The 23,238-nt window shown below is 40.4% G+C and overlaps 1 protein-coding gene across 1 annotated transcript in view; it reads right to left on the bottom strand.

Annotated features, from left to right (window-relative positions):
- UTP20 (UTP20 small subunit processome component) overlaps positions 1-4,235 on the bottom strand; it is a 110,934-nt gene extending 106,699 nt beyond the window's left edge. Inside the window, exons 1-2 of the mRNA XM_063447177.1 lie at positions 4,028-4,235; positions 1,178-1,258 (exon numbers count right to left, since the gene is read on the bottom strand). Coding sequence (XP_063303247.1) covers positions 1,178-1,258; positions 4,028-4,072 — 126 coding nt within the window. The 5' untranslated portion in view covers positions 4,073-4,235. The remainder of the gene's footprint in view (positions 1-1,177; positions 1,259-4,027) is intronic.
- Positions 4,236-23,238: the final 19,003 nt, after the last annotated feature.

The raw sequence follows: 23,238 nt of genomic DNA, 5'->3' as shown, positions 1-23,238 counted from the left end.
GGAAAACGAGTATGTTTTCCTGGCACTATAGTGGTCCTTTAAATAGGCTTTATTAGCAGTTTTCCAGTTCAAGAGCTGAAGGTTTGTCTCCATCATTCTTTTTTTCTAAAAATGTATTGTGCAACAAAAATTATGCAAAGTTGCGATGTCATCGAAAGTAAATTGTTGATGATCAAAATTAAATTATATTAAAGGGCATCAATTTTTACTTCTAGTTTTTTAAACGTTTATAACATTTAAACAAATCTAATGATTTTTCATTAGAAATGACACCTTTTTTTTAACTAGCTGATCAGACATAATGGGTTGGTTTCTACTATTATCTGACCACGTGCTGCTGAATCTAACTTAAATTTTACTGCACACAGTGCAATCAGAGCAGCAGGCAAGTTAGGTTGAGAGGCAGTAGGTCAGATAACAGTACAATCTGACCCAACACGGTTGCTCAGCCAGATAGCAAAGTTAACTTTTATATATATAAAATAAAAAAAAATAAACAATTGTTTCATTAAATGTAATAAACTTTACTTTTAAAAAAACGAAAAAGTGAACATTTGATGACAGTTGTCCTTTAAGACTTAAACACGAAAATTAACTTTAACAATGCGGAGGGATATAATAAACCCCTAAAGATTTGAGGCACCTAAGGCAAAAACCCAAAACAGACTGCCCGTCGCGGAATTTTTTTCTTTTGCACGATTTCATGAAAAACTACTATATAAGCAGCACACATTTAGCCTTATCTCTCCCTATTTCGTTCTCTAGGATGACATGCTAGTGGATTACTATTTAGAATTTTTCATGAATCCCAGTGTATTTGCTGCTGTACAGATCTATAGAGTACTCTCTCACATTAATGAGGAGAAATGTAATGATAGGAATACAGGAACTTTACGATGAGAGTTATTTATACTGGTATTATTTTGCATATATATTTTAGTATATTATCTCCATCATATAGTAAAAAGGGAGTTGGAATTACTGGATACTCCAGCAGTATTGAGATGTATGAAGCACGGTATCATTATAATGTAACTATAGTAGTATTCTATGCTCGTCTGCATCATTCTCCTACCTACAAATAATTTGAAATAATCTAGAGCTTGTTGCACCAAGGACAACAAAGTCCTAATAAATATCAAGCAAAGACACAAGTCGGTTACAATCTATATCTCACCTCTGAATAGCTCTCTGTCCTATCGATACGATGGATAATGTCGATGTTAACATTTGCCAATCTTTCAGAGAAGGTAAGAAACTGGAGGAAAAAAAGTTTTAACAACATTGAGATAATCAAAATAATAAACACTCATCATTCATTACAGATTTATTTAAGCTCAGCAATGTAAACACTACAGAGCAATCGATTAGAAGCTAGGAACTGTAAAATAAAAAGATGTTACTGTAGCACTGCGCCAAATAAAATAGAAAACACTGTTAGGGTTATTTACTAAAATGATAATTGTTCGGAATTTAAAATGAATTTCAAATTTAAATTCTGAATAGTCAAACTGGAAAAGTTCTCGAAGTTAGCAAGTGTTCTAGTGCAGCTACTTTGGCCTTAAATTTGAAATTTCGATTTTCTCAGTTTTAGCCTAAAGATTGCAAATGTCATTTTCAATTCATCGATTAGTAGTTAAACCTCATTGTTTTGTACCTGCTCACATCGAAGAGATAAACAAAGCCCTAACCATTAATCTTGCTACTTCCTCTGGATTAAAGTGTCAATTCAAATTAACCAAATAAATTGGACAGCTATCAATTCAGACATTATCGAAAAAGCTTAAATATTCCATATGTAAATAAACTACAATAATCTAGATTTTTATTAGGTAACTTTATTACATAACTAAATGGGTTGTTTTTCTGGTGCACCCATGATTACTATTCTAGAAAGTTTTATCAAAGTGTTGCCAACACTTTTATATCAAATTTTTAGCAGATTTTGGGCACAATTTATTAAATCTGGTGGGCATTTTTTCTTGCTTGCTTCCTAACCAACATTTTTGAATATGCAGAATTATTTTTTCAGTGACACAATTTATTAAAGGAAAACGGATTTATTAAAGGAACACTACAGTGTCAGGAATATAAATGTGTATTCCTGACACTACAGCTCTAAAATACTACAGCTCACTTTTTCCCCAGTGCCACGCCGGTCTCAACCTCCATGCTTAAGATCATCAAAATTGGTGCGCTCAATCAATCCAATGCTTTCCCCTTGGTCAGAGGAAGGCTATTGCGCATGCGCGGCAAAACCCTGCGCTGCGCCAATTAGCATCTCCACATATAGATGCATTGAATCAATGAATGTCTATGGGGAGCGTTCAGTGCAGAACTGATCCAGGAAGCACCTCTAGTGACTGTTTAAGTGACTGCCACTAGAGATGTTCCTAGGCAGTAATGTAAACACTGCCTTTTCTCTGAAAAGGCAGTGCTTACATTAAAAAGTGTGCAGAGACAGACTGTAGACACCTGAACTACATTAAGCTGGTGAATATAGTGTCCCTTTAATCTTTCTGAGACTTTTTCTGATGGAAAAGTGTTCAGTTTCATTTTTTTTTTCATCCACTCTAGTTTTGACCATCTTTAGAAATGGACTTTTCTTAAAAAAGTGGCAGAATTTACTATAGAGAAAACCATGATTGAAATACAATAAAAATAATGGCAGAATTTAAGTCACTGTTCAGAACATAATAATTATGCCCCTTTGTGTTTTGTAAATTATAGTTTATACCTAGAACTGTAATATGCACTAAATTTATGTTGTTGAATGCATGCATTCACCTATATCACTAGTCTAAATTGCAATGTGCATTATTAGTGCTTATACTACATGGCCTTAATGTTGTCAATACTGCCAAACCAACATAAAGTGTAACTTGCTTTGGAAAGAGTAACACTTCACACAGGGATAATGGTTTTATTGTTAAGCCATATTTATTTGAACCAAGTTTTAGAATACGTGGTTCTATAGCATCATCATATCTTTTAATTTAGGAAACCCATACAGGGATTTTTTTTGTCCCACTTTTTGGGACAGCATAGAAAAGACTCCAAAATGTGCAGAGCTTGCACTCTTTCCAGAGTTTCTATTCTGAGCAGATTTTCTTGGCTGGCTGGTCTTCACATCAATAGAAGGACTGCACATATACCAGATTTAGATGTGAGCCAGTAGTAGAGCATTGATGACCACTACTACCCATAACATAAAAGTTAAATCTTGCTTGCAGGAACACTCTCAGCACATAGTGCCTAGGCTGCTTCTATGGAAGTGGGTGTTGACAATAAATAAATTAGGTCCACAATGTTTAATCCTTTATTTTAGAACATGTGTAAAATGTTTATGACAGTATTTGAAACATGTTTTATGCACAACTTGATACTGAGCTTAACATGACTGAGGAATTTATCATCATGCCAAGTATAACCAGAACTTTTATGGAAAAAGCTGGGGCCACGTCTTCGGGATGAATGTTGTCCAGCATTAGCATCATAACTTTAACCTTGCGAGGCTGTGATAATTTAAAAGCCTAGAGAAGCAGACATCTTTGGCTTAGATTAGAAGGCTCTTCAAATGATTTCTGTTTAGGCAGTTCAATGATCGACGCACCACACTGTATACTAGTATTTATGTACAATTTATGTATAAACTAACAACCGCATTTTAGACATTCCTTATCACATATTTCGGAATATCATGCCTATGTATTATATACATAATTTGCATTATGAAAACACAGTGGAAGCTGCGACTGTTGTGGATTTGTGTAAAATATATTAAACAGCTCATGCTATATGTGGGCCCCTTACAGTAAGAATCGCCTTTACCCAAGTCCTTAGTAAATGAAACAAGTTGTATTAAAACTTTTTATTAATACATTTTCAGCAGGTTATGGAAAGTTTCCCACTACACAACACCCCATGCCAGCACCTCACATATTACACATATTACAAGTTAAAGTTTGTTTCTAGACATGCATTCCAAATATAGAACTAAATAACAGATTATTCACATGGCAGTTACCTTAAAAGTGTTCTCAGACTTGTGGTGGGAGGATTTAGTCTTCATATTTCACAAGATAAATAATTCCACATTAAACATAAGCCGGGGGACTGTATGCGTTACGGTATATGTGTCGTTAAGCGTTTTGTTTTATTCAACAGTAACAGGCTTCGGATCAACAACTAACACACGCCGCTAGTACATGGGAGCAGCCATCTTGGTTGGTGACGGGGATTCGCACGCGACTTCCGGATACACTAACACACGTGCTAATACGTAGGGGCAGCCATGATTTTAGATGTCACTTCCGGAGATTCTCCTACTATTCTTCGCAAAGGAGCGCAGAGCATAGTCTACCGGTAGCCATATTGTGGTTGGCTTTCTAATTGTGTCCATGTTTTGGTTGGTAGGCAGTATGTTTGCCACATAGCACTTTCATGTGTTCGTGTATTTGAGGAGGAAATTATGAAACATTATGACCAGGGATAATGTTAATTAGTGCTAATTGCATAGCAATTTTTCATTGTACATTTAAAAAAAAACAAAAAACTTTTTATTATGGTGTATTCCTATCAATACCACACCATCTGGCAGCTCTTGTTTTAACATATGACATTATTTGGACTATTGCAGTGGTTGATTATGGGTATTGCATTATGTCAGCACTTTTATTGTAATTAAACTATATGTATAATTACATTTTCTGTATTTCCACAAAAGGCTTTAAATATGCTGAAATATGGTGTTACTAGAGATGTAACTCAGTTATTAAAGTAAATTATATCTCTGACAGTAGAATTGTACGTGTGAAAAAAACCATTTATTTATAAAAGTTATCTCCTATAAATACTTTTTTCCTTAAGAACTTTTTTTTCATTTCAACATAAGGCTGTGTGGTGGGAATTATCCCATTTGAATCATTAGCGGCTTCCATTTGAATCAATAGCGGCTTGATTTTGCTACTTTGGGCTCACAACATGAAGGGAACAAGTGCTGGTTGTCAAATATGTAGGGACGAGTACAGACCATCTTAGACCATAACAGGGTCCAACCAGCACTTGCACCCTCTCTGCTGCCCAGAACTTATGAAACTATATGCGCATAGACTTATGGGACCACACCCTACAACCTTAGAATTTATTATTATTTTTTCTACCTTATTGCTCTGATAGAAATCTAATCAACACATAACAGCCTTTATACTGAATTATTCAGCGATATCTGGTAAGTCATTGAGCATTTTGGTTATTAGATACTGCAAGTTATGAGAGACTTTATTAACAGCTACAATTTTTCTCCAATACACACAGTACTTAATTAGGAGTACCAATGTGTTTTTTTGTTCCTAGTCTAACGTTCAGTATTATTATTATTAGTAGTATTCTTTGTTCTGTTTCTAAGTATATACTCTTATTTTCGTGCATCATTGTTTTTCAAATCCCAGAACTAGGGAATGATAATTTTTAAATTTAAGAAATAAAAGTAAATTTTTAGTTCACAATTGATGTTTCACCACCACCTTCTATCTATTTCATGCACCCATTGGGAATATGCTTGTCTAATTTTAGGATACTGAATGTTAATGGTGGGGGTCACCCACTGTAGTGGGTACAGAGCCCAATAACTCAATGATGGATATGTCAAAAGCAAAGGGGTGTGCCACAAACGATGATAGTTTTGTGATGTAATTCCAGTAAAATACAAGTTTAGCAGGCTAAGATTGCCACAAGGCATATGTATGTATATGTGTTTGTAGTATCAGTTAGTTAATTACACGTAGCTAAGATACTGTTATCACTGTACTGACCAGGTGCAGGAATGTAAGAACTGGAATTACGCGTCCCTCTCCTTTGTATCAGATGAGCCACGTGGTTAGACCGGATGGATGAGTTTAGACTCTATTCATTAAATAGGTTAAGGGTATGTGTGGGTGTAGTTAATTGTGGGAGGAGCTACAGTGCTATATAAGGAATGTACTCTATGTATTCAGTACTCAGACTTTGCTGTATTTTGGTGACGCTAGTCCCTCTGAGTCCCGATCGGTGATCCAATAAAGAATCTCTTCCTTCCTGAAGAAACCTGTGTCCATCTCTCTGTGCTTGGCTTCCGTCAGTTTCTCCGGTATCATTTGGTGCATTGGCCGGGAAGCTCATCGTTCAACGGTAGCTGAGAGGCAGAGGCGTGAGACGGTCTATCTTTGCCCACGTTCTCTACGGCTGCACCCCTGAACTTCTGCGTGGACCTCCCTTCGTCTCGGCGCCACTGGTCTGTTGTCCAGGAGATCATCGGCCTCTACGTAAGAAGTGCTGGGGTGTCCCCGTCGATGAGTGTGAACTCAGGTTCAGGAACGAGGAGGTAAGACAACTGCTGTTTTAGACGGCAGGACCCGCTAGGGGTATACCGATTGTGCGGTAGGCCCAAAGGGGTTTTTGAATCTGTATCTGCCCCCTCTGTCGGAGGGAAGGAGCGAAGGCGCACCGCTCGATCGAACGCTCTTTAGTCAGACCGTTTGATTTGGTTAGTCAGGCGGGGTCCTGGTGTAAATAGCCCTAGCCGGACACCGGTGTCTTGTCTAGACTAGCGTTCTAGGGTGTATATTACGTTCGCTAGGTCGGAGGGACCGGGAGACTAAGCGGCGCCTGTGTAAATTCGGTTCGCTAGTTCTCATCCTATCTGGGCTAAGTGGGAAGGCGTGTAAATTTGGAACCCACTAGACTTTTGATAGTGCGACTAAGAGGCGCCTGTGTAAATTCGGTTCTCTAGCTCGCTATATATGTGGTGATTGGGCAGTGTGGCTAACCAAAACGGGTGTATATAGTTTTAGGTAGTCCATTCAAGGTACTGGCCAATAGTTTAGTTGGGAATTGTAAATGTGTTAACGATTGTTTTAGTAAAGTGTATATCTTGTTAGATAGCGCGAGCTCAGCCGTCTAGCGAGAGTGTTAATAGTGTGTTGCTGTATTATAGTGCACGGTACCATAACCCTGTATATTTACTGACATTATATAATAAGTACTAATCATTGTCGTCCATTGCATGTTTAACACCATAACCACTAATAATTGTATTGTGACCTTAACTTGTGCTTTGACCTATGCTAACCGTACTGTAACCGCTATTTGTAAAAGACGATGTTACTGGGGTGTGTTATAGACGGGTAATTCGTATATAGAGAATTATAGCGTGGGTGACTGTATAGTTACGCCAAAGGGCATAATATTGATTATATAGTGACTGGTGTAACAGCTGTGTGTGTACGGGAATTCCCTGAGTGTTTATTGTTATTGTGTACGTTTCACTTGGTAACCGTACCACGTGGTGCTGTTGCCAGAGGAAACGGGTGTGACTGTTGAATAGTACGCGTGTATAGTATTCGTTGTCGACGACGTTCCATTGTTAAGTATGGGTGCGTCGCAGTCAACGATTCCGGATCCCTTAGGATGTATGGTTAAGAATTTTAAAAAGGGATTCAAAGTTTGTGATTTTGGGGTAAAGATGTCTCCTGTACGTTTGGTCACTTTGTGTACTAGGGAGTGGCCTACTTTGGTTGCGGCATGGCCGCCACGTGGCAGTTTGGATCCAACTCTGGTACAGCGCTTACACGTGGCTGTATCGGGTAGGCCTGAACTTTACGGCCAGTTTCCTTATATTGACTGTTGGAGACAGGCCGTAAATGACTCGCCAAAATGGCTCCAGACATGCCACGAGGAGCAGTGTCGCCTCATGGTAGCTAGGACTTGCTCGTCCACTAGGACTGGTGTTAGGCCCATTTTGGACACGCCCCCTGAGTCCGAGATCCCTTTGCCGCCCCCTTACTTTCCGTTAAGAAGAAGTGACGCAAACGCAGGAAGTCCTGCACCCCTCCCCTCATTACCCTCATCCACTTCCGCTTCCTCCTCCAGTACAGGATCCACCCCCCCTCGTACTAAATCTCCCCTTCTGGAACCAGAATCCACCCCCATTAGAAACGAATATCCTGATTTGGCGCCACTTCAGACTTCCGGTCAAGCTTCATCTAGCTCGGCTCGAAGTGTTTTATTTACGACCTTTTCCCAAAACCGACCTCCCACATCCCCATACCCTATCTCTCCCCGACCGGAACCTATGACTGACGCCTCTCTACGTAGCCCCATCCAAACCCGACAGTTGACTGGTGCCCAACAATTAAAGCACTATCAGATGCCTCTTCGTCTGAATCCCGGGTCAGCTTATATCGATGCCGCAGGTCAAATGGCACACGCTGACCCAGTCTTCGTATATGTCCCATTTACCACAACCGATCTTTTAAACTGGAAGACCCATAATTCCTCGTATACTGAGAAACCACAAGCTATGACTGATCTGTTCACCTCAATAGTACAGACACATAATCCGACATGGGCTGATTGCCAGCAGTTACTAATGACTTTATTTAACAATGAGGAAAGGACAAGAATAAATCAAGCAGCCATTAAAGCATTAGAGGATAGAGCCCGTGCTTTGAACCAAGCCAATCCAGCAGCATGGGCCGCGACACACTATCCCAACACCGATCCCGATTGGAACGTAAATGGTGCTGATATGGTTCAACTCAGAGCCTATAGAGACGCTATAATTGCTGGCATGAAAGCCGGAGGAAAGAAAGCCATTAACATGTCGAAGACAGTTGAGGTGATCCAGAAAAGCGATGAAGCGCCCAGTGTCTTTTATGACCGATTATTGGAGGCGTACCGCTTGTACACCCCCTTTAATCCGGAAGACGCAGACAATTCCCGAATGGTTAACTCCGCCTTTGTCAGCCAAGCTTACGGAGATATTAAGCGCAAGCTACAAAAGTTAGAAGGGTTTGCAGGTATGTCAATCTCCCAACTAATGGAGGTAGCTAATAAGGTCTATATGAATAGGGAAACAGAAAGCAAGAAAGAGGAGGAGCGCAAAATGCGTAAAAAGGCTGATATGCTAGCGGTAGCGATTGCAGGCGTAGATAAACGGGGCCCAGATAGAGGCAATAGTAGATGGAGTAGGGAGCCTTTGAGTAGGGATCAGTGCGCGTATTGCAAGGAAGAAGGGCATTGGAGGAACGAATGTCCGCAAAGAGAGCAGTACGAGAGGGTCCTACCCAGGGCAGGCTACGGAAACTTTAGAGGCAGAGCGAGAGGTAGAGGAGGCCCCGGAGGGAGTAATGGTTATAGAGGGAGTAATGGGAACAGAGGAAGTGTGAGGGAAGATAGGTATATTCCAGCAGCGCAAAGGTCCCGCGATAGAGAAGGTAGGGACTTTGTAGGATTGGCTGACACTGTCATGGAGGACTATTGATACCGACCGGGCTCCATCCCCCTTGGTCGAGCGGAGCCTATGGTCGATGTATCAATAGGGGGGAAAAGGAGTGCGTTCATGATCGACACTGGTGCTGAACATTCAGTGGTGACTAATCTAGTTGCTCCTCCATCTGGAAGGACTATTACTGTGATAGGAGCAACTGGAAGAAGTGCTGAAAAACCGGTTCTTAAAAGTCGACTCTGTACATTGGGAGGCCACGTAGTAAAACACCAATTCCTTTATATGCCTGAATGTCCAGTCCAATTGCTGGGACGTGATATGCTATCAAAATTACAAGCGCAGATTACGTTCCTACCAAATGGAACAACATCCTTAAAGTTTAATGGACCTTCAGGTATTATGACTTTATCCGTACCAAAGGAAGAAGAGTGGCGACTTTATACAGTGTTGACTAGCCAAAACCCTAGGAGTGATGAGACATTGTTTAACATACCAGGAGTTTGGGCAGAGAACAACCCACCAGGACTGGCCCGCAATATTCCACCAATAAAAATTGAACTGAAACATGGGGTTTATCCAGTGAGCCTAAGACAATATCACATTCCGCAGAAGGCTAAGAAGAACATCCAATCCTATCTGGATAAGTTCATACGGTATGGTATCCTAAAATTCTGTACTTCCCCCTGGAACACCCCATTGCTGCCTGTTCAAAAGCCCGGTACAGATGAGTATCGACCTGTACAGGACTTAAGAGCAGTCAATGATGCGGTTGTTAGCATACATCCAGTTGTACCCAATCCATATAACCTGCTTGCTTTAATTCCGGGTGGGGCTACTTACTTCACAGTCTTAGATCTCAAAGATGCCTTCTTTTGCCTCCGAATTGCCGCAGAAAGCCAATGTATTTTCGCTTTCCAATGGGAGAACGCTGTAACGGGCTCAAAACGCCAAATGACTTGGACAAGACTGCCCCAAGGGTTTAAAAATTCACCTACCCTATTTGGTTCAGCTCTAAGTCAAGATCTACTGGATTTCGAGTCTATCCCAGGAGAATGTGTATTGTTACAATATGTAGATGACTTGTTGATAGCAGCAGTTACAAAAGAAATCTGTCAGCAAGCAACGCACGATCTACTACACATTCTCTGGAAGGCAGGATACAAGGTGTCTAGAAAGAAGGCTCAGTTGTGTTTGCCAACTGTCAAGTATCTAGGATTCCATATCTCTGAAGGTCAAAGAATTATGGGGCCAGAGAGAAAAGAAGCTGTCTGCCAAATACCAATACCCAAGAATAGAAGACAAGTGCGAGAATTCTTGGGGGCAGCAGGCTTCTGTAGGATATGGATTCCCAGTTATGCGATACTAGCAAAACCTCTGTACGCAGCTATCAAAGGTACAGAGCACGACCCCTTCTTATGGACCCAAGAACAGCAAACGGCATTTGAAGATGTGAAGAAGGCTTTGATGAGTGCCCCAGCATTAGGTCTACCTGATCACACACGACCATTCTACCTGTATGTACACGAGCAAAGAAGAATGGCTGTGGGAGTATTGACACAGTACTTGGGATCATGGCAAAGACCTGTTGCCTACATGTCTAAGCAACTGGATGCAGTGGCCAGCGGACTTCCACCTTGTCTAAGAGCCGTAGCTGCAGCCGCCCTGCTAGTAGCTGAAGCCGATAAACTCACTCTGGGTCAAGAACTTTATGTACGAGTCCCACATGCAGTACAGACGTTGTTGGATTACAAAGGAAATCATTGGTTTAGTAACAGCCGTATGACCAAGTATCAAGCAATGTTGTGTGAAAACCCAAGAGTGCATTTAGAGACTGTAAACACCTTAAATCCAGCTACCCTTTTGCCGCAACCTACTGAAAGTCAACATGATTGTTTGGAAGTAATGGATGAAGTATTTTCAAGTAGACCAGATCTTCGTGATTTTCCCATCCAGAACCCCGATGTTCAATATTACACCGACGGCAGTAGTTATGTGAAAGAAGGGATCCGCTATGCAGGATATGCAGTGACAACAATAGACAAGGTGATAGAAGCTCGGCCACTGGCGAAAGGAACATCAGCACAAAAGGCAGAATTAATAGCACTAACACGAGCGTTACAATTGGCTGAAGGTTTAAGAGTAAATATCTATACGGACTCTAAGTATGCGTTTTTAACCACTCATGCCCACGGAGCTTTGTATAAAGAAAGAGGACTACTGAATTCAGAAGGCAAAGAAATCAAGTACGCAGCTGAAATCCTACAACTATTGGAAGCAGTGTGGGAGCCGAAAGAAGTCGGTATCATACATTGTCGAGCACATCTGAGAGGTGATGGTGATGTAACCAAGGGAAATCGGATGGCAGATAGTGCAGCTAAGCGTGCTGCTGAATCAGGAAGACAGGAGTATGTAGGGCATATAGCTGCTCTTATACCAACTCCACTGTCCCAATGGACTCCAGTTTATACAGCTCAAGAAGAGGAGTGGTTAAAGACTGAACCGGGAAAGTATTTGGAGAACAAGTGGTATCAGCTAGAAGATGGAAGAATAGTCATACCAGCATCACTAGCGGTAGAAATTGTCCAAAATTATCACAACGGGACACATTCTGGGAGAGACAGTACTGAAGAATCTCTCAGGAAACATTTCTACATACCAAGATTGTCCAACTTGACTCAGGCCATTGTACGCAGATGTGTAACGTGTGCTAAGAATAATGCAAGACAAGGACCAGTAAAGCCACCAGGAGTCCAGTTTATGGGGGGACTCCCCATGTCCGATCTACAAATAGACTTTACAGTAATGCCTAAATCGGGTGGACATCGTTACCTGTTGGTAATTGTGTGCACCTATTCAGGCTGGGTAGAAGCATGTCCTACTCGTACAGAGAAAGCAGGAGAAGTTGTAAGATTCCTGCTACGAGAAATAATACCCCGATATGGACTACCCTGTTCTATAGGATCGGACAATGGTCCAGCTTTTGTTCATCAGTGCCTACAACAACTGACTCATATGCTTGGTATAAAGTGGAGGCTTCATACTGCATATAGACCCCAGAGTTCTGGTAAGGTAGAGAGAATGAATAGAACTATAAAGAACCAGTTGGCTAAAATGTGTCAGGAAACCCAACTTAAGTGGAACGTTCTCTTACCCATAGCTTTATTGCGAATCCGCAGTACCCCTACCAGAAGGATGGGCCTCTCTCCTTTTGAAATCATGTATGGGCGACCACCTCCCGTACTTGGTAACTTAAGGGGGGATTTGAGTCAGTTGGGAGAAGGAATTACCCGGCAGCAGGTTGTAGAGTTGGGTAAGACTATGGAGGAGGTACAGAAATGGGTACAAGATAGATTACCTGTGAATATTTATCCCCCTGTTCATAGTTATCATCCAGGAGACCAAGTGTGGATTAAAGAGTGGAATAATGTACCGTTAGGGCCCAAGTGGAGAGGTCCTTATGTTGTTCTTTTGTCTACCCCTACAGCGATAAAAGTAGCCGAAGTAACTCCGTGGATACATCACTCCAGGGTTAAACCAGCAGCAGTCGATTCTTGGCAAATTACAGCAGATCCAGAGAATCCCTGCAAGATCCGGTTGAAACGCACTACTCAGTCGGAGTAACGAGGAATTATTGTGGATTACAAATTTTATTGTTACAGGTGTGAGTGAGAAGGCCATAATAAAGCCTGTCCGCTTACCAACACATAGTGTATAAGCCAGGAAAGTCTCGAAGGGACACCTGTGAAGACGAGCAGAACTCCATTCCCTGCAGCCCTCACATCCTGGAAGCTGAGGTTCCATCGCACGGACGAAGACTGAGGATAACGGCGAAAGATGTGCTTTTGATTGTGTTTATTTATATGTGTTTTTATATTCAGGAAGGTAGAGGTACCGACACTCCTAGCTGTGAGGTATGCATTAAGACTACGAGAACAGGTAACCATATTTCCCAAACCCTAATTTGGCATTCACAATACGAATGTAAAGGAGATGTATCGAGATGTAGATACTTAAATATAGATTATAGTGTGTGCCATTTAGGAGTAGGAGAACCTAAGTGCTTCAGTCCAGAGTATCAACCTCGTACAATTTGGTTGACTCTCAGGAATGGAGATCCTCAGGGGACCCTAATTAATAAGACGGTGTTAGAATCCGTACATTCTTCGGGTGTTCTGCTATTTGATGCATGTAAGGCGATATCAAGTGGTAGAAAACCGTGGAATGTATGTGGGGATCTTAGATGGGAGAGGACGTATGGGTCTAATGATAAATATATTTGTCCCAGTAGTAAAAATAAATATGTGAGTCCTAGATGCCCAAATAAAGACTATAACTTTTGTCCATATTGGTCTTGTGTGGGGTGGGCGACTTGGGGACAGACAGTAGATAAAGACATGATAGTGACTAAGTTGCCGACTAGCCCTTATTGTAAGTCTATGGAATGCAACCCAGTCCATATACTCATTAATAACCCCGACAAGTTCTTAGATAAGTATGGAAATTTATTTGGGTTTCAGATATACGGGACGGGTTTAGATCCTGGGACATTATTGTTTATAGGAATAGAGACTGATACGGTATCCTCCCAGACTCATCAAGTATACCATTCCTTTTATGAAGAGATGAGTATAGATAATAAGATCCCCCATAACGCTAAAAACCTGTTCATTGACCTAGCTGAAAGTATTGCCGGTAGTCTTAATGTTACCAACTGCTATGTGTGTGGAGGTACTAACATGGGAGACCAATGGCCTTAGGAAGCAAAGGAGGTAATGTCCGGTTCTGAGGCAGTTGACCAACTAATATCTACACAAGCCGATTATCATTTGAGTGTTAGAGGTAAATCTGAGTGGAGATTAAAGACCTCCATCATAGGTTATGTTTGCATAGCAAGGAAAGGAATAATGTATAATACTTCTGTAGGAGAATTAACTTGTCTAGGGCAAAAAGCTTATGATGATGATACTAAAAATACAACTTGGTGGTCGGCTTCAAATGTCTCAGAACCATCTAACCCGTTTGCTAGATATGCCAGTTTAAAGGATGTGTGGTTTGATTTATCCATCACATCTACCTGGAGAGCCCCAGCAAATTTGTACTGGATCTGTGGTAAGAAAGCCTATTCGGAGTTGCCACAGGACTGGGAAGGGGCATGTGTGTTGGGTATGCTCAAACCATCCTTCTTCTTGTTACCGATTGAAACAGGTGAGACTTTAGGTGTTAAAGTGTATGATGTGAATCATAGGAAGAAAAGGGGACCCATAGAGATAGGCGCCTGGGAAGATGATGAATGGCCTCCCCAGCGTATTATAGATTACTATGGGCCAGCCACGTGGGCTGAGGATGGTACCTTTGGTTATAGAACCCCAATTTATATGCTCAACCGTATTATAAGATTACAGGCGGTGGTTGAGATTATTACTAATGAGACCTCACAAGCACTCAATCTTCTAGCGAAGCATAATACCAGGATGAGGACAGCAGTGTACCAAAATAGATTAGCCTTGGATTACCTTTTGGCAGTAGAGGGAGGTGTATGTGGGAAGTTTAACCTGAGCAATTGCTGTCTTCAAATAGATGACGAAGGGCAAGCAATAGCTGAGCTTACTAGCCATATGGTTAAACTAGTGCATGTGCCTACTCAGGTATGGAAAGGGTACAATCCAAGTAGTTGGTTTGGTAGCTGGTATGAGTGGTTTGGAGGGCTTAAGGCAGTGGTAGGTGGAGTCCTACTGATTTTACTGTTGTGTCTACTCCTACCGTGTCTTATACCCTTAGTAGTTAGGTCTGTGCAAAGCCTGATAGGAAGTATAGCAGAGAGGAAGGCTGCTGCACAGATAATGGCGATATATAAGTATAAGGCTCTAGATCAAGGAGAACCAATGCAGGAAGATGAGTGTTAAAAGATTCACATCATAAGATAAGTCTGGTCTGGTTCATGGTAACCTGAGGTATATGCAAACCAAGGTTAAGTGATGCCTCAAGTAATTGTGAAATATCAGAGGCATCAAAGGGGGGAATGTGATGTAATTCCAGTAAAATACAAGTTTAGCAGGCTAAGATTGCCACAAGGCATATGTATGTATATGTGTTTGTAGTATCAGTTAGTTAATTACACGTAGCTAAGATACTGTTATCACTGTACTGACCAGGTGCAGGAATGTAAGAACTGGAATTACGCGTCCCTCTCCTTTGTATCAGATGAGCCACGTGGTTAGACCGGATGGATGAGTTTAGACTCTATTCATTAAATAGGTTAAGGGTATGTGTGGGTGTAGTTAATTGTGGGAGGAGCTACAGTGCTATATAAGGAATGTACTCTATGTATTCAGTACTCAGACTTTGCTGTATTTTGGTGACGCTAGTCCCTCTGAGTCCCGATCGGTGATCCAATAAAGAATCTCTTCCTTCCTGAAGAAACCTGTGTCCATCTCTCTGTGCTTGGCTTCCGTCAGTTTCTCCGGTATCAGTTTGACTATAGAGTATAAATAACATTTATACTATGTGCATATGAATTTGGGGGGTGGCAGTACTGTAACATGGCTGTGTAGTACAAAAGCAAATATAAACATATGAAATTAAGTAATCTGCTTAAACTCCATCTACTCCTGGGTGGCAGCAATGACTATAGTACACATGAGTAATACAAAAGGAAATAGAAACATATAAAATTAAGCCCTGTGTTCAAACTCTTACTACTCCTGTTCAGCAGATGTGTACTATAGTCATTGCTGTTGCCCAGGGAGTTGGAGGGCATAATTTTGGATGTTTGTTTTTGTATTACACAGCCATGTTGCAGTGCTGCCAACCACCCAATGTGTTCCCTAATAAGGGTTAATAAGTGTGTATTGGTTTAGAAAAATACCCTCTCTGGGGGCATGGCCAACTGCTTTGCTAGATGGACGCATTTCAGAGGAGCTCTGGACCAGAGACTGCTAAATAAGGCAAAAAAAACCAGAAAAACGGCTCCCACCAACAATCACACACGAGCCTCCCACACTGCGACAATAATTGGACGCAAAAACAAGAGGCTTTGCATGCCGGAGACGCCTAAGACAACCGATATTCTGCTCTCATTTGTGAGGCCTGCCCCACCGGCTCTTGCAAAGATGGCGCCCACGGCACTCAGTGAGGAGGAAGCCTCAGAAGGTTCCCACGAGGACAGAGAGAGCCTTACTTCTCCTGCGGCAAACGATGGGGACCACTGCCGACACTCAGAATCGGAAGAAGACATATCCCCAGTGACAAAGAAGGACATAAGGGACCTCTTGGAGGAAATGCGGGAGGTGTGGAGGGCAGACCTGCTAAACTCTCAGAAAGAGGTGGGAAACATTCAAAGTGGCTTACAGCAGTAGAATCTAGAGAGAGCGCAAGAGACCACCAGATACAGCAATCCATAGACACAATGCAGGAGCTTACCCTACAAGTCCAGAAACTCACGCGGACGGTCACGGCATAGACAGTGGAACATCTGCCTTCAAGGTATCCCAGAGGGTGTTGAAGGGGAAGCCTTATTGCCATACATACACCGCCTGCTCACAGTAATGGGCATCAAGGGGGGTGCCGAACAGGACATGATAATGTCCACGTTCAAAATCCGCAAGGCCACAACAGCTCCAGCAGACTCACCCAGAGACACTATAGTATTGAGAAGGATATTGATACTCTAGAAAGAGTTTAGAGAAGGGCTACTAAACTGGTTCATGGATTGCAGGATAAAACTTACCAGGAAAGGTTAAAGGATCTTAACATGTATAGCTTGGAGGAAAGACGAGACAGGGGGGATATGATAGAAACATTTAAATACATAAAGTGAATCAACACAGTAAAGGAGGAGACTATATTTAAAAGAAGAAAAACTACCATAACAAGACAACATAGTCTTAAGTTAGAGGGGCTAAGGTTTAAAAATAATATCCGGAAGTATTACTTTACAGAGAGGGTAGTGGATGCATGGAATAGCCTTTCACCTGAAGTGGTAGAGGTTAACACAGTGAGGGAGTTTAAGCATGCGTGGGATAGGCATATGGCTATCCTAGACTTAAAGGGACACTCCAGGCACCCAGACCACTTCTGCTCATTGGAGTGGTCTGGGTGCCAACTCCCACTACCCTTAACCCTGCAAGTGTAATTATTGCAGTTTTTCATAAACTGCAATATTTACATTGCAGGGTTAACTCCACCTCTAGTGGCTGTCTATTAGACAGCCACTAGAGGTCACTTCCTGGGTTCTAGCACAGGTTTCCTGTGCTAGAGCGTCGCTGGACGTCCTCACGCTGTGTGAGGACCTCCAGCGTCGCTCAAAACCCCATAGGAAAGCATTGAAATGATTTTTCAATGCTTTCCTATGGGGAGACGTAATGCGCATGCGCGGCATTTCCGCGCATGCGCATTAGGTCTCCTCGGCCGGTGAGCGAGATTAGTCTCGCCCACCGGCCGACGTAATCACTAGGAGGAGCGTCGCGGAGGCGGAGACAGCGGCGAGGGACATCGCCGCTGTCCCAGGTAAGTGACTGAAGGGGTTTTCACCCCTTCAGTAACCGGGGATTGGTGGGTGGGAGGGAGAGGGACCCTCCAGTGCCAGAAAAACGGATCGTTTTTCTGGCACTGGAGTTTCCCTTTAAGATAAGGCCAGGGATTAATTAAAAGTATTTAGAAATATTGGGCAGACTAGATGGGCCGAATGGTTCTTATCTGCCGTCACATTCTATGTTTATGGGAGAAAGCAAGCCCAGATAAAGGGATAGAAAAAGAAACAGGAGAGGGAATGAGATGAAAATTGACAAAAAAAAAGGGTAAATTAAATAGCATTTACTTTGTCATTCTCATCTGGATCCAGATTGATATTCATCATCACCCCTCTGCATGACCAAAGGGGGAAAGAAATGGCGTTTCCCCTAATTTGCAGAATGAGAATAGAGTTGCATGTTAAAGCATCACTGCCCTATCTCTATACAAATCCAATAGTTGGATTAAAAATGATCAACCCACTATTTATCTTGTTGAAATATATACTGTATTCCCAAATACTGATGGAATATGCTGGAGATATGGGACAGAGGAGAGCATGACCCTTCCCTTCTGGTACCTGTAGACTGGTACAGCCTTGTTGACATAAAATCCACTCTTTTTTCAGATAGATCACAAACCTTCTGTGCATCAAGAGTAGGCTCAGCATTGTCAAACAGTAAACATAGAAGACCTGTTCCACATTTCTAACAATATCATAGTCATATACGAGTAGGGTTTGTTGGCTATCACTCCACCCACCAGAGCCCATGGCTTTATTATCTTTATACATTTTTAACCACAGTGACTCTTCCTTAAAGATGTAGAATGACCTACTTTATGTCCCAAACAGGTCCCTTTTCCCGTTAAAAAAAAAAAAAAAATACACCATTCCTCTCTTTGGAATGATGACCTCCCCACTTCTCACCACTGCCCCTCCTTCATTGACTAATACCATATGCCATTTACACATATATTTTATAATATTTATGTGACTATTTATGTACTGTTGCTGACTTTTCCTATCCTGTGTTGTTTTACTGGATAAAAACCTTTACACAATAAAATTATTTCTACAAGAATGTACTATCTCTGCAATAAATTTAGACTTGGCTGTTCTCAGTAATTATATTATTTTGTAATAGTACTTAATAGGAAAAAAATGGGAGATATAAATATATGACTTTCTAAATAAATACAAAAATGTTTATTAACTAAAAAGTGTTCCAAGCCAAATACGGTAAACTGAATTGGAGATTTATTTTTCACACTCGGCCTGCAAATTGCACTTCCTAAATTGGTTTGCCATTATTCCCTATTAAGGCAAATAACCCATACATAAGAACAAACAGGAAGATGGGGTCACAAATAGTTACATTGGAGCATAAATTAAATGTAAATGATGGATTTAAGAAAGGGGTGTAAACCTCTCAATGAAATGAATAAAGGAATGACAAATCTTCCAGGATATCAGATTATAGGTATAGTTTTAGAATGGAAAATTTAAATTATAAACTCTGGAACAAACATAATGGAGGAGAGAATGGATCTTTATGAAATACCGATAGTGACTTTTGTTTTAGGAGAAAAAACAATCTTGACAGAGGTTGACAGGAGGTCCTCCTTGTCCCAATTTATAACAGTGTCTGTTTCAAGAGAAATCTGCACTTTAAGAATTATTTTAGTAATGTTCCTTTCCCCTCTCCCCCAAGCCATGAAACCATGTAGGTGACAGCCAGGATAAATTCCTGATTCATTGTGCTTCCCTAAGAGAAGTACTCTATTGGGTGATCATGTGATTGGCTGCAATTGGCGTGCATGTGCCAGTTTTGTTGCGAGAGGAACGGAGACTGTAGTCACTGAAAGTTTCTAGGTGTGATGTAGAGCAGTGGAGAGACAACTTGCTGCTGGAGATAAAGGATATTAAACTTTATTTTTTTGTTTTGTGCGGGGGGTGCAGTGTTAATTCTGTCGACTAACAATTTTAGTCAAATTTTAGTTGACTAAAATTTTTGAGATTTAGTCGACTAAATCTAGACTAAAACTAAAACAATTCAAATGACAAAAATACGACTAAAACTGAAATGGCTTTTTAGACAAAAGACTATGACTAAAAATAAATGTAAATTTGCCACCAAAATTAACACTGGTGGGGGGCAACTGGTATCTAGTGTAGGAAAGGAATACTCCAAATGTTTAAACCGAATATCAGATTTTAACATTGAAATGCTCCTTTAAAATATATGCATCTAGTATTCTGCATATTGTTTGTGTTTTTATGAAAGGGGATCCAGTCTCCTCACTACTACCTATATAAAAGGAATTCACTAAGCACCAAAAATACTTTATCTTAATGATGTGGTTGTGGTGTACTTATCATGCCGTTGCAGTCTCACTTCTCAGTTCATTGCCATTTAGGAGTTAAATCACTTTGTTTAGGCATCCTTACCCAAACATCCCCTGGCTGTAACTCACACAGCCTCCCTGCACAGAATCTGGAAAAGAGCTCAAATTGTTTAACTTCACTTATTGCACAGTGTGTTTAATTTAAAATGTCTTACCTCCCGCACTGTTAAATTCCTGCTAGAGCCTGCAGAAGCTTTTGGTGTGTGATTATATTTTATTTAACAGAGCAGGAGATGAGAACTTCTAAACTAAACTTAACGTGCTATTCAAATAAAAAAAATTCACAGAGTTAAGTATATATCTACATTAATAGTATACATGGATATGCATTGTCAGTTATTTGTCACACAGACACTTTATATTAAAATATTAAGTTCTATAGTCAGCCTATTTCATAGACACCAAAATAATAATATAAGCATAATATTAATTATGATAGGCAATAGTAGTCTGTTTAATAAATATATTTATTGATGTTTTTTTCTGAATGTTTCCCAATGCCAAACAAATGGATATATTTAGGAAACAAGTTATATATCTGAAAATCAATTTCTCAGCAGCTTAGTTCAAAGTTCATTTATTTTTCAAGAACTCCAATTCTCCCTGTGAAAACATAAACATAAAACCCTAATAATAATAATAATAATAATAATAATAAACCTTAGTATTTACAGCTCATAATACCAGGGAGGCGCTGAGACACAATCAATCAACAGATGTTCTTTGACTTCCACCCACACTAAACAGTTTTTATTGTGATTGCGTAAACCTAGTTATATTGGAGGAGCTAACCAATAAAGGAAGATGATCATTGCAGAAGCAATTGTTGCTGGTACATTCTCTTCTGTCAATGAATTAAGAGTTGCACCAGGTCTAGTTAAACATTATAAAATAAAGATACGCCAGACCTGTGCTACTTTATACCTTGGTGACATGTACTCACAGAATGTGCTAATTTATTGATCTTTGATGAGCTCATAAAGAGCTGAGGTTTTAGCGAAAGGCACGATTTTGTCAGTTCATTGACAAGTTCATAGAAATAAGTTACAAACCGTATGTAAACAGCTTTTTAAAAAAAATAAAAAATAAGTACATTACGTAAAAAAGTCTAAATATTACCCAGGCTGTTGGACCATATAAACCATATATAATGTATATATTATATATACTGTATGTATCTGTTTTAAAATTATTTTGCGTGTGTTCATGGAAGAAGAACATCTTTTAATGTATCAAAGAGGCAAGTTTTATAATATTCCTTCAGTGGAACTCAAAGACGTTGTCTAAATCATGGAAAACAGTCTCGAAGTATTAATCGTTTTAAATAAAACTTTAAAGAGGGTACTATGCAGTCAGGCAAGGGTGTTTGTCTGGCATTTGTCAGGCCTATAGTCATCCGTATCCGTATTTCACCATTCCAGATAACATTTACACTACTCCAGAAGCCAAAGTTGTCATCACTCCAGTGATGATCTTAGGTTAGTGACTACACGACCATTATTTCATGAAACATCAGTGAACCGTTTTATACTGACAATGCTTCAGGAGGAATTTTGGAACCTTACAGAGAAATTGTAACAGAAATAACAGAAAATCTTACCTTGCTGTAGTCTTCAGGACTCATTGGGTTCCATTCCGTGGCTTTGGAATTCGTGACTGAGCCGATATAGACATTAGGAGTGAACAATAAAAGCACTTACCGGGACTGGGGCAGCCCCTGAAAGGCAGAACTTATATAAAATAATTTAATGGAAAGTTGTTATCCCAAGATGGTGCAATGCTGGATATCACTGAATCTTCTAATTTGACTGACACTGTTTGTCTAGAGACATCACATGGTTCTGTGCTGGATGGTAGACATCTGTCAGCCATAGATGTGACTAAAATAGACAAATCATCTGATTAGTATCTCTGAATTCCATTCATCTGTCATAACTTATCTGTTTAACCCATTTGACTATTCATAAAAGGCAAATTTGTTGTTTTAACCAAATTTGCACTTCCATTCTGCTGCAGTTCGGCTATCTGTTAAAATCAGCCACATCTACAAATAACTTGGCTAATTCGGCTATTCACAAACAGCCGAGATGCAACTGAATTATAGCCAAATTCCCTGCATGTGTTTGTTCAAAGTCCTCTGATACAGACCTGGAGAATTGCACCTGTAAATCTAATCCTCCCTAATCTTAAATTACCTTAACTCTATCACCAAAACCTCTTAACTCGATAACCATACCCCAGCCATAAATCCCACCCAAACCATACTCTTACCTTGTTCCAGTACTCTCCTTGTCATAGGAGTCCTAATATAAGAGAGAAATTAAACAGCTCTCTTGTTATTTAAGCGACGGCCTATTTACAAGCATTAATGATCTTATAATTATTGTAAGCCCTATTAAGATGTAAAGCAGGGCTTTGCATGTACACTTTCAAACGCCAAAGTGCATGGTATGCGACAGGTGCTTTTAGGGACACTTTGTGTGAAAAAAAAAAAGTTTGTTTTGCAGAGTGATTCTTCTGAAAAGGATCAGGTAGTTTTGTTGGGAAATACAAAACTATGTTAGTTAACCTATTGCCCTTATGGGTTAGAACATAAGCAGATCTAATGCTATCATGAGAAAAGTAAACTGTTGTGGAATGTAAGGTTTTTTTTGGGGGGGGGGGGCTGGAAGCAGGCAAATTATTTTCTGAGATAAGCAGATCATCAAATGGCCGATAAGAGTCTATGAATGAAATGGAGTGTCATTTAAATGGATGGTGGTTGGTATAACGTTTGTTTATAAGTAGGGTAATCATTTGTTAGCTCTCGTACTTTAACTATTCTTTAACGGGAAAGTCAATTATGAATATCTTTTTACAGGATAAAGTTCACACTCTTATCTTTTACCATTTTATTTAGTTTTTCCTAGCTGGACATGATGAGTTTGTTTGCTAGACAAGAAGATGCATTGAACATTCTTTTAACAAACAGAAACAATAAATAAACATTCATTCGCTGATTTAGTTCAGGGGTTAACCAAAAAGTAGATACGGAGGTATTGCTGAACTACAGCTTGTGT

This window comes from Pelobates fuscus, chromosome 3 (assembly GCF_036172605.1).
Source record: "Pelobates fuscus isolate aPelFus1 chromosome 3, aPelFus1.pri, whole genome shotgun sequence".
NCBI lineage: Eukaryota > Metazoa > Chordata > Amphibia > Anura > Pelobatidae > Pelobates > Pelobates fuscus.
The sequence above is the reverse complement of the archived record's forward strand: the minus strand, read 5'-3'. Positions and strand labels throughout refer to the sequence as shown.